Consider the following 12,113-nt stretch of genomic DNA (forward strand, 5'->3'; position numbering starts at 1 on the left):
TGGTTTAACGACACATTCATATTTACGTGATCTTATAAAAAAAATAACCCTTTATGAACAATATTGGTCTGCAAAGTACTATTATTCCTGACCCCCCCCCCCACCCCCCAGCGTGCGGTGCCACCACCTCGGGTCCCTATAAACCCGAACCCTGCTCCTGATTCACCCAACGACTTTCCTTGGTCCTGAATCACCCACCTTCTCTACCTGCTCCTGACTCGTCCATATAATGTACTTGGTCCTGACTCACTCACCTACTCTACCTGGTCGTGACTCACCAACCTACTCTACCTGGTCCTCACTCACCCACCTATTCTATCTGGTCGTGATTCTCCCACCACCCTCTTCTCTCCCCCCCAGCCCCTTCACTGGAACAAATGTACCCCTCCATATTAAGCAGTCATCTTTTTTCATTAATTTCCTCTCCTCCCTCTACCTCTGTCAGCACCCAATTATATACGGCTTCACCTAACCATTTTCTTGACCCACGCAGTAAGTGGCGCTCTGCTCTCTCAGACACTGGCCCTGCTGCTTACCCCTCATTGTCCGGCATCCCTGCCCGCTGCTCAGTTTTCTCAGTTTTTTCAAAATGCTTCAGAACCCTGGCAACAGCCTTTCTGGAACCGGGACCGTGCCGGCCAACGCAATAAATAATAGTTTCGATGAAATAATTTCATATAACAATGCACATTGTAAATGATCAATATTTGACACGAACTTTTATTGTGCGTACCGATGAGTGCAGTGCTCAATGAACCTGGTTATTAGAGTTGAATTCCCGATTATAGTTCATGTCAGGGGTGACGACCAATGTCAATGCGCACTAACCAGTTTGATGAAACGTGATCACGCAACTCCCATGTGTTGTGAAACATGGTAATGCCAGCGTTGGCAGGCCTTCAGCCATGAGCATATTAAGCTTGATCCAATGTCATTTGGTTAGCTGGAGACCTTACAATTGTGACTGGTTTGTAGTAGAGATGTAAGATGGTCTGAACTGAGTTCAAGTTTTTCCTAGCACCATTGAATTCTCGTCTAAATTTCACACAAAGCTATTCTCATCAAGTAGCATAAACCATCACGTGAACTCCAGTCATCCTCACAGCAGCAGCAGCTTTGGCCAACTGTCTAACAAAAATGGTTACCGCATCACACAGTGCTTCAGATGCACTTCTGCGAGCGTCTGGAACGCTTTTCTGATATTAGGAAGCCACTGGGGCTTTGCATGTTAAAATCTAAATTGAAAATAATGTCTTCACAAATCAATTTATAACATTTTTGACATGCGTTTTTATGGATTTTTGTTGTTGTTATTCTGTCTCTCACTGTTCAAATAAACCTACCATTAAAATTATAGACTGATCATTTCTTTGTCAGTGGGCAAACGTACAAAATCAGCAGGGGATCAAATACTTTTTTTCTCTCACTGTATGAAGTGGCATAGCACTGGCTGCTGGCAGAAATAGGGATCGGCGGCGTACTGCAGTCCTGACATCAGCAGGCAAGGATATACACGAGAGGGGGATCTAGGAGAAACGTCACAGAAGGGGCACACCAGGAATCCGCTAGTAAGTTCCAGAAAGGGGGCGTTGCAGGGGGCGGAGCGAGGCCATGCTCACAGTAAAAGAGAAGGCCCTGCAGGGGACCTCGGGGCTGTTGTTGGAGTGGGATCCCCGTTGTGCTACTCAAGTCCTTTGTTACCATTCGTCTCGTCATCTTCACCATTCTTCTCGTCGTCTTCACCATTCGTCTTGTCGTGGTCTCTCTCTTTATCATCTCGGGGTGTTGCTAGTCAGGCAGCCTACCAATTGTCCTGGCTCTGTAGCGTCGCCGACAATAGATGGACTAATTATTAAGAGTGTTAAGCCCGATGGTGTTTGATAATAAAGAAGTGACTCCAAGACTTATCTCCGTGTTAGTCACTAAATTTGGCGTCAGAAGTGCGAAAGAAAAATACATTTGTCATGTCAAAGTGACAAAGAGGAAGAACCCACCGATAGTGTCCTCTGGAGACGAGGACGACGGGGATGTGATCCTCTCAACAGACCCAAAATCCAGGACTCTGGTGATGTATCCCGAGGCGGCGATACCAGCGGAGCAGCAGGAGGACGTCCGCCTCTTGCAGCCGCCAGTCGGAGAAGGGTGGTACGACCTCACCGGGCGCCTTGCAAACCTGCTCATCTCCACAGCGCAACTCGGGTCTGCGGCGCCTGCCAGAGATGCTGTAGCACGAGAGCAGCAGGTGGATGGCTCACCTTCTGCTGCCGCACCAGCATGGGAAACAGCAGTATTCCCGCCTGCACAAGCGGTAGCCATTTTTCCCACCGCGGGCACGGCGCAGCAAGTGACTGCCATTTTGTCGTCAGAGTGGGAAAGTCTTCCCGCTAAATTCGAGTCGCCATCGGTGGCTTCTGCGGGGAAACTGTTGCTATGAACGCGCCTGCCTACCATCCGTGAGTTCGTGACCGTGGGGGGCGACTGGACGGCATTTCAACACCACTTCAAAGTGGCTTGCACCCTGGTCAGGTGGTCCAACGGGGAGGCTCTGCGGGCTCTGCCCACGGCACTGGATGACGACTCACTGGCGGCGTTTGAGGCGATCCCTGAGGCTAACCGGGCAACTCTACCTCGAGCATGCACTCAGAAGGCTGTCATTTTTGAACCACCATCCAACACGCATCAAAGGTTCGTGCTGCGGAGGCGAGGGGAGGCCGAGAAGCCTCTCGCCTTCCACAGCACACTTCTGGCCTTTGGCCATGTAGCATACCCGCGTATGGAGTAGACTGCACTGGATTCCCTGGTGCTGGAGAGACTGCTGTCACTGGTCCAGGAGTTGGGCATCTCTCTTCCCGCCACGGAGGAGGATGACCTGTCGTCACTAAAGGTGGCCCGCTGCATCCAAGTGCACGTCAACTTGCAGCGGTGGCCCAAGGTGGCTGCCTGTGCTGGACTCCAGGAGGACGCAGAGGAGCCTGCGCCGCGGGAGCTGTAGCAGGCCTGCGCGTCGTTCGTACAAGGTCCACGTGGGAGGAACATCGAGGGGTGACGACTGGAGCAGGAACGGCGGGAGAGGGCCCCCATCCCAGCATGGAGGTCCACGATCGCCTTCTTAAAATGTGGCCAGCCAGGCCACATCGCCAGGGGATGTCGCAACAGCACCAGATTGCCCTCCTCGCCTTCGATGTCCTCTGCCCCGCCAACATCAGACACCCGGCCGCAAATGTCACATCATGCATCCCCGTTGTTGAGTGTGTTGGGTTCGCACATCATCATCCCTCACCATGTCACGGCGCACGAGTGACGGAATTCGACATCGAACGGGTGACAGCGGGGCGTGGGCAGTTAAACGCGTTGGCGCACCGTGTTGTGATGGCGGCAGCTGGGTCGTCCACAGTAATTGGGTTTGTCGAGGGGATAGAGGTGAGGGTGCTATTCCACACGGGAGTGTCGGTTACCATCATTTCGGAGCTCATTTCTTTATTATTTCCGCCAATGTCCTGTTGTCTTAGCCCGGTCGCTAGTACTTGTGTCGCCACGAACGGCAGGAGTCTGGGGTCTCGCGTTGGTGGGTGCTCAAAGTAAGGGGGGGACCAGGAGCCCTTTTTGCAAGTGCTAAACGTCGGGCTTGGGGCTGCGGTAGTCCAAGCCGGTACAGTTTTGGCTCACATAACAGCCGTGTGCTGTAAGCAGGCCTGTTCGGAGACTGCAGATGTCGTTGCTGTGGTGGAGCGGGGAGGTGAGTCGGATGGGGCTTGGATAGACGCATTGTATGGGGAACAGCGGGGCAAGTTGCGTGCCTTTCCCAGAGAATGAGGATATCTTTAGCCAAGGGAACTTTTATATTTGCCACACGTCACTATTGCAACATCGCATCGACATGGGTAACGCTGCTCCAATACGGTAGAGTTCGTGCAGGCTCAGTCCCAAGGAGAAGGACCACGTTCGTCAGACAGTTGACAAAGTGTTGGCCGCGGACATCATCTTCCCTTCCACCAGTCTGTGGGGGGCAACCATTGTTTTGGTAAAAAAACGGGATCGGTTTTTGTGCTTTTGCATCAACTTCCATGAATTGAATAAAATATCTGTGGCAGACACGTATCCACTCCCCCAGATGGATGACTCCTTGGACGCCTTATCGGGTGCGTGATTTTTCTCAACCCTCGACTTGTTGAGATTTTGGAAGCTGCCCTTGGATGAAGGATCCAGGCCTAAAACTGCGTTCCGGACACCACAAGGGTTGTTCCAATTTAACTGCCTCCCGATGGGTCTTCACTCTACTCTGGTCACGTTTCAGCGGCTTATGGAATTAGTCTTAGCAGGTCTTCAATAGGACTCGTGCCTCATATACTTGGATGACGTCATTGTATTCGGGCACACGTTTCAGGAGCATCTGCAACGGTTGCGGTCAGTGTTTAATCAGGGTGCATGGTGACCAATCTCAAATTCAACCCGCAAAAGTGCCATCTTTTGCAAACATCGATGCGGTATTTCGGCCACATTGGTAGTGAGTCTGGGATAATCACGGATCCCGACAAAACTGCGTGCGTAAATATGGACTGGGAATGTCACTGTGTGGTGCCGGGCCTTTGAGGCCATGGCGGGAAGTATACTGTTGTGTGGACACCCTGGACACGGGGTGTAGTACCAGCCCTAGTGGGGGCTTGGGTGAGCGCTGGTTAAATGTGGTGGCACCACGCACAGCATGTGGTGCGGGCTCCTGTTGAGAGAGCAAGAGAGTGTCAGCCAGCTAGGGTTACGTTAGGGGCATGATGCTCTGGCTGACCTGGGGATATGTGACCAGATGATACTGGAGGGGGGCCACGGGTGGAGGGGGCCAATGGGTGGTCACATGGTCCAAGAAAACTCTTGAGAGCCTTCGGGAAAGGGCAATAGAGATCGAGAAGGTGGGCGGAGCGAGAGGTGGAGCCAGCCCCAGCCCGACCCGATATAAGGGAGACCCTGAGATGGGCTCAGGATTCTTACTGTTGGAGAGGCAGGAGAGCCACGTCCAGCTTGAAGTAGCCTCCAGCCACACGGTTCAGGACCCAGCTCGTTGTCCGGACCGGGATCGCGAACCCATCGAGGGGATTCATGGTTAGTTGGGTGGTCACCACCCTATTGTATGTTGTGTTAATATTGTTGCTCCCAAAGACAACGTCTGTGACTCAGTTTGACACACTACAAGTGTACACATGGCCAACCCACACGTTGGTGGGTGAAGTCCGCAGTTTTGTCGGGTTTGCATCGTATCATTGCCGGTTCATCCCCAAGTTCACAATGATCGCTAAGCTGCTCCACGCGCTCACTGCCAAGGGCCAGAGATTTTGGTGTGGGGAGGAGGATGCTGCGTTTCTTGCGCTGTGCGATGGCTTCACCAATGCACCTCCCTTTGGATACCCTGATTTCTCTCAGCCCTTTGTGTTGGATGAGGACGCCAGCGACACCGAAATCCAGGTCGTGAATGGTGCGGAGATGGTAGTGGCCTATGGGAGCCGTGTGCTGTCCCCCGCAGAGCAGTGGCACTGCGTGATGCGCAGAATTTATTTGGCCATTTTGTACTGTGCAGCAATATAGGCCGCACTTTTACGTATGGAACATTGTCGTGCGCACAGACCACATAGCTCTTCAAAATGCCTTATGGGTTGACCAGCCAACTTTCCCGCTGGTTAAAATTTTTGCAGGACTACTCCTTCATATTCACCTACAGGAAGGGTGTAAGGCACTGCAATGCGGATGCGCTGTGCCAGTTACCACCAAGAGACCAGCGTGCGTGTCGAATGGGTGCCGGCCGATGTAATTTATCGGCTCCGGAATTGCCGTATGTTGGAGTGGCATCCGTCGATGAAAAACCACCCGAGACAACTGCTCATTGTGACAGCACAATTGGTCTCATGCACGCTGAATGGGGACGCTTCCAGGCGGAGGACGACCCTTTGTTAAAGTTGCTGCGTCGCGTTGGGGCGAGAGGTAGTAAAAATGTGCCAGTGGGAATGTCCCTTATAGTCCTCCATTAAAGACTTTTGATGAGGTGGGATGAGTGGCTGCAACGTTATTGTATGGTGGTGCTGACTGCTCTGCAGGGTAAACTCACACGGGCTGTCCACGAGAAATTAATGCACCTTGGAGTTTGTAAAACCTTGCTGACACTGAAGCGTAACTTATTTTGGCCCGGGATGACGGACGACGTGTATCACATTGTCAGAGGTTGTACTGACTGCGCTCGCCGCAAGCCGCCACCAAGGCAGGTCCAGCCACCGTGACAATCCATCACGGTGTCTCGTGTTAACGAACTAGTTGCTCTGGACATCCTCAGGCCATTTCCTGCCGCTCAGAGGGGAAACAAATTCTTCCTTGTCAGGGTAGAATATCTGTCCCAGTGGCCGGTGGCATGGCCTCTGCCAGACCAGTTGGCCGCATCCATTACGGATGCATTCCTGCATGGGTATGTTTTGGACAAAGGGGCTCCGGAACAACTTCTTATGGATCAGGGACGAAATTTTTCTTCAAAATTGTTAAGGGAGGTGTGCAATTCTCTGGGAATTAAAAAAAATCCGTACATCGCCCTACCATCCCCAGACGGACGGGTTGGTGGAGCACTTGCACAGGATCCTTACATCCATGTTGTGCCAACCGGTTAATGAGGCACAGTCGGACTGGGACTTATACATTCCTGGTGTTCTGGCTGCGTACAAGATGGCCCCTCACGCCTCAACAGGATTCTCCCCGTTTTACCTAATGTATGGGAGAGAACGTGAACCCCCCATGGAGGCTCAGTTTGGCATGGACATGGGCAAAAAGACCGTTATGCCCATGCAGGTCACGATTAGGTGGCTGATGGAGGCGCAGGAGGCATCTCGAGGGAATTCGGCTAAACGACAGGCCACGAATGAAAAACCTGTAGGACTATGGGAGTACGGGACCCCATGGACCGCTGGGGACAAGGCATGGTTGCATTGTCCCCAAGTGCCCCTGGGCACATCCCCTAAATTGCACCGGCCATGGCAGGGCCCTGTTGACGTGATTGAGGTCATGAGGCCACAGTGCATGCGTATACAGGTCAGTCGCTGTCGCTGGTTTGTGCACCTGAAACGGTTGAAACCCTATATTCCACCCTATGTTGACAGTTCATCTGTACTTCCTGAGTGCCGGGTGTCTGATGTGTTTGACGAGCTGGGGTGGGCGAGCCCGGAAGTTACGTGTCAGAAGGATTCCATTGTATCGCCCACAGGATTCCAGCGCCTAACGCCCACAGACCATCTGGCAGCACCTCCAAAGGACGGACTGGGTGTGAGTGACCGGTTGCCATCTTCTTCTTCCCGGGAGGGGCCGTGCCCGTTAGGTCATTTGTGTAGTGTCCCGGGCGTTCCCAGCACACCAATTCCCATCCCAGCTGTGGGTCTGGCGATGAGGACATGTTCAAAGAGTGCTTCGTTTCGATTAACCGCTCCCTTTCTGTTGTTCAATTGAGTTCCGTCACCATCTGGTGGGTGGCCACAGACGCGAGCCCGGCTGTGGCCACTGGTTGATCTGGGGTCCTTCCCGATGCTTGTGGGCTGCGGCATGCCAGCGATCGTCGAAAATTGTTCACTTCCATGCGGTTCGGGTTCATAGTTAAAAAATATATCATCTAAAGTTCATTATCCCTCCATGTTAGCTTAATTGATTTAGCACATTCTTGTGAGTTCGCCCTCTCTATATGTGATTGGTGTCAGCCGAGACAACTGTGTTTTTCACGGGGAGGGGTGGGAGGTGATGAAGTGGCATAGCACTGGCGGCTGGCAGAAAAGGGGATCTGCGACATACAGCAGTCCTGACGTCAGCAGGCCAGGATATACACGAGAGGGGGATCTAGGTGAAAGGTCACAGAAGGGGCACACCAGGAACGTGCTAGTAGGGGCGTGGCAAGGAGCGGAGCGAGGCCACACTGACAGTATAAGAGGGGGCCCTGTAGGGGACCTCGGGGCTGTTGTTGGAATGGGATCCCCGTCGTGCTGCTGAAGTTCTTCGTCACTATTCTTCTCGTCGTCTTCACCATCCTTCTCGTCGTCTTCACCATTCTTCTCGTCATCTTCACCATTTGTCTTGTCGTGGTCTCCGTCTTTACTATCTTGGGGCGCTGCTAGTCAGGCAACCTACCAACTGTCCTGGCTGAGTAGCGTCGCCGACAATAGACGGACTAATTATTAAGTGTTTTAACCCTTTGTTAATGAAGAAGTGCCTCCAAGTCTTATCGTCTGCGAGTTAGTCACTACACATACACAAACTGGATGTTTTCATGCGGAATGGCAGTAGTTGGGATACTTACTCTCAATGCCACCTGCTAAGGTCCTAAGCGGTGGAGAGAAGAGTGTGTCCGTGTAGATGGCTACCCCTCCAGCGCGGATGGAGCGTGCATTTGGAAGGTACGTGTAGACGCGGAAACTGAGCCTGAATAGTCATAATGGACAAGGTGGAAGAACACGAGAATGGGCGTAGGAATTTAGACGCCTGATGAGTGGGGAATTAGGAAAAGGCAATTATACAGAAGGTGTTAAGATGTTCAAACACAAAAGACACCTATTGCAAGGCAGCAAGTCTGCATTAACCACATGCATGAGGTCAAACATGGATCGAGTAATCACATTGGTTAGTTCAGCTTTCCGCGGAATGTGTATTTACGACAGACTGGTTAATCTGGTGAGTACATAACTTATTTAATTTTTATGTCACCATTAAGTTATTTTTATTTATATTATGCTTTAATATATTTATCAGATGTAAAAGTAGAATTATTAAGGCTATTAAATAGTATACCGATACCCCAAAGAAACCCTCGTATATCGCTTATTAATAAAAATATATAGTGCTATCGCTAACAAGTCTCCATTGGAACCATTGTTATAATGACCTATAGCTCTTTATATAGTATTTCGTTTACCACGAGTGCATCCTGATAACCAAGGATATTAGCAGCAGATCAGTATGGCAGATTATCTCAGGCAACTGTCGGTCAAGGAAAACTGCACAAGTTTAATGTCTCAGAATCAGAAGTTTATTTTCTGAGTAAATTGGCCATTTAATTTATAAACGTGTTCTATGCAGGTCTGGTCAAGGCACCTGCTCATGTGACTACGTGATATCACACTGCTTATCGGAACATCACATCAACATTATAGTGGGATATCATTTATTGAATAAGCTAATGCACAGCCAGGACATACCTGTACGAAGTGTTTTGCTTCAAGGGTGCATCATAGAAATTGCCGTTCGATCTACCGGTGCCAATTTGGACGTTGGCGGTGGAGTTGGAGTTGGAGCACTCAGACGGGTAGACGCGATCCTCCACCTGGTACGCGTCCGTGCTGCCATTATCATAGTACCTGCTCATTGGCCACCTCTTCTCTGGACTCTCGACTTGGGTTCCTGTGTGATTGGATTTAGTGATTCATGAGTGGATTCCGCCGTATACATGGCACAAAATTGCACAGGAAAAGTTGCACTTTAGATTTAAAATGTGTATAAACAGTAATCCCTTGGCAACCGCAAATGTATCCACTGCGAGATTTAAGTATATGCGGATTTACTTCTATATACCTGTTTACCAACCATGAGATGTAAGTGTACATGGATTTACTTGTTTTCGTACCACGAGCATCTCAGTTTGATTATACACAAATTGCGAGTCACGCTGAGTAGTGAAATCAAAATTGGCGCTACCGCATAGTATCCGCCATATTGTCTCGCAGACTCCTGTGAGACGCGAGGCAACCCTCTTGGCCAGTAGTTACCCAATCTTCTCCATGTTGCTACCTCCTCCGTCGGTCAGATTCACACTCCTTCTCACGAAATAATTTTACAGTATACCAATTTAGCAACCGCGGCCTAGAAATTTGAGTATCCACGGGTAAGCACGGTGTTCAGGAAATGACATGATGTACAGAATGACATTGTGTACCGTGACATCATTCTTACACTTTTCATGGGACCGTGGCACTGCTTAGCTGATCAGCTGACCATCTGTTTTATTGTACATATTGTATAGTACACATTAATATTATCCTTAATAATGGATCCGAAGCATGCAGCAAGTGATGATAGTATTGTGTCTGTGGCCCAGACGAAGAGGGGGAGGGTGGGTTGAGCCACTCCTTCTAACCAGCCCTTCCCCCATCATTATTATCGTCATCATCTGTTCATATTGAAGGTATGTAAAGGTAATGTTTTATTATGTTATTGTGTAATGTATTGCATTTTATTCAGTGCTTAGTTAATGAACAGGAAACTTAGTTAAACTATGACGTGTCTGACTGTGGCGATGTTTCGCCAAACCCACTTTCTCATAGGCCCTGCACTTTACCAACCCCGAGGGATTTCAGGAACCTAACCCTTCGCGGTTGACAAGGGATTACTGTACTACGGTTATTCATAACCATAACAATTCCCCCCACCCCCACTTCTCTTGATGGAAACCCTTTCCCCTCCTCGAGGTTCCCTACTGAATGGAGCAGCAGGCCCCCTCTACCAATAAGTTACCCCCCCCCCCAAATGCATTGGGAATATCCCGCGCAATCAGGCTACATTGAGTCATACGAGTCTCATGATGTGCTGTAACGGACCTGTGTTTTGCTTAAAGTAAAGAAAAAACACTTAACAATTTCAACTCGTAATTCGCCACCCACCATTTGCTCGCTCACGCAGATGGAGAAGGACTCAGAGGTGCAAGAAGGAACCACCGACAAGATGAAAATGCAGCAGCCAGGAAGTGAGCTGGCAGCAAATTGAGACCCAGAAACCCCCCCACCCCAGGCTAGCTCTGCAGTTATCTCTCGATTAAGGTGTTATCGGTCAATTATGGGTATTTACATAAAGGGGGAAACCGGTGTACCTAGAGAAAATGCACGGAGGGCAAGACCGTTTCATACAGATGCCTTCTCCTGGCGAGTGAGAGTACGTGACCAGGACCTTACTGGATACGGTGTTTCACTATACTTGTGTAATCCTCCAACCCTGGCCTCCAATGTTGTGAATTACAGGTCTGCATAGCTACCACTACCTGGATAAACGTGTTTTCATAACGGGAATTGGATATAAACGCGAATGTATTAGGAAACACATTTTTTTATTAACCGGATGCGAACTGGATATAACACAATTGAGCATAACGACGCTACGTGAGTGAGTAGAAATTAGTGGTTCTGCGGCTGACTCGACGTAGCATCGCGTAATGCGGGTGCTGCTGGATGCTACCCATGCACATGTTATCGGAGACTGTGTTTTACCCTATATATATTATTTCTTTAAACGCGATTTTCCCATAATGCAGTGTCCTTCAGGAACGAAACTACCACCGCGTTATAGAACAGATTGGAAGATGCGAACATTGATCCCACTACCTCTCACATACTCAGCAAGTGCTCTAACGTCTCATCTCATTCCCCCTGGTAGAAAGTGAAATCTCATTTTAGTCGTGCATGAATGAAGTGACCGAGCCATATTCCTGGCACGTCCATTGCATTACCCTCAGACTGCTTGACGATGACCGTGTAATACTTGAGGTCGCCGTTTGTGTTCTGGAACCAGCTGCAGCTGAAGGAGACGGTCAGGCTGCTCAGTGTCACCTGGTTCTGCACCGTTGTGATGACCACCGTGTTCGGAACAAGTGGAGGAGCTGGCCACATGAGCACGGGAGGTTTGGACATAAGTACAGTTACACAAACTGTAGTCATTGAGAGAAATTTGTTCATCCACTGCTGGATGAAGGAATGGACATTGCTTGACCGTACTTCGACATGCTGCTCAGTGCGGGGTAGTGAAGTGGGGGGGGGGTCCTCAGGCCGGTGTTGGTTATCACTCGCCACTGTGTCAGATAATGAACTCTGGTCACCAGGTTCATAGTGCAGTGTCCAAAACAATCACTGCACCTCACAAAACAAAATCCCTGATATGTATTTTAAAGCCTGTCCAGGGAAGGGCTCTTAACGAGCAGCTAACTGAAGTGAGAACGGGCGCACGAGAGAGTTTGACGAGGCCAGTTCCACAAGCGTCACCAGTGCTGACGTTTAATACTTCACCAGGCAGTCATATAAGTGTAGTAAGTATATGGAGGCTTGACGACAGGATCGGAGGCACACTTA

At 50.0% G+C, this 12,113-nt stretch overlaps 1 protein-coding gene across 3 annotated transcripts in view; it reads right to left on the reverse strand.

Annotated features, from left to right (window-relative positions):
* The window catches only part of LOC133359833 (receptor-type tyrosine-protein phosphatase beta-like), a 101,508-nt gene that overhangs the window by 7,759 nt on the left and 81,636 nt on the right, over positions 1-12,113 (reverse strand). For all 3 annotated transcript variants that reach the window (XM_061578378.1, XM_061578376.1, XM_061578377.1), the window contains 3 exons: positions 11,498-11,647; positions 9,201-9,402; positions 8,306-8,427 (listed from right to left, as the gene is read on the reverse strand). In XM_061578378.1, coding sequence (XP_061434362.1) covers positions 8,306-8,427; positions 9,201-9,402; positions 11,498-11,647 — 474 coding nt within the window. The remainder of the gene's footprint in view (positions 1-8,305; positions 8,428-9,200; positions 9,403-11,497; positions 11,648-12,113) is intronic.

This window comes from Lethenteron reissneri, chromosome 66 (genome assembly GCF_015708825.2).
Source record: "Lethenteron reissneri isolate LAM-NWPU_2019-01 chromosome 66, ASM1570882v1, whole genome shotgun sequence".
Lineage (NCBI taxonomy): Eukaryota > Metazoa > Chordata > Hyperoartia > Petromyzontiformes > Petromyzontidae > Lethenteron > Lethenteron reissneri.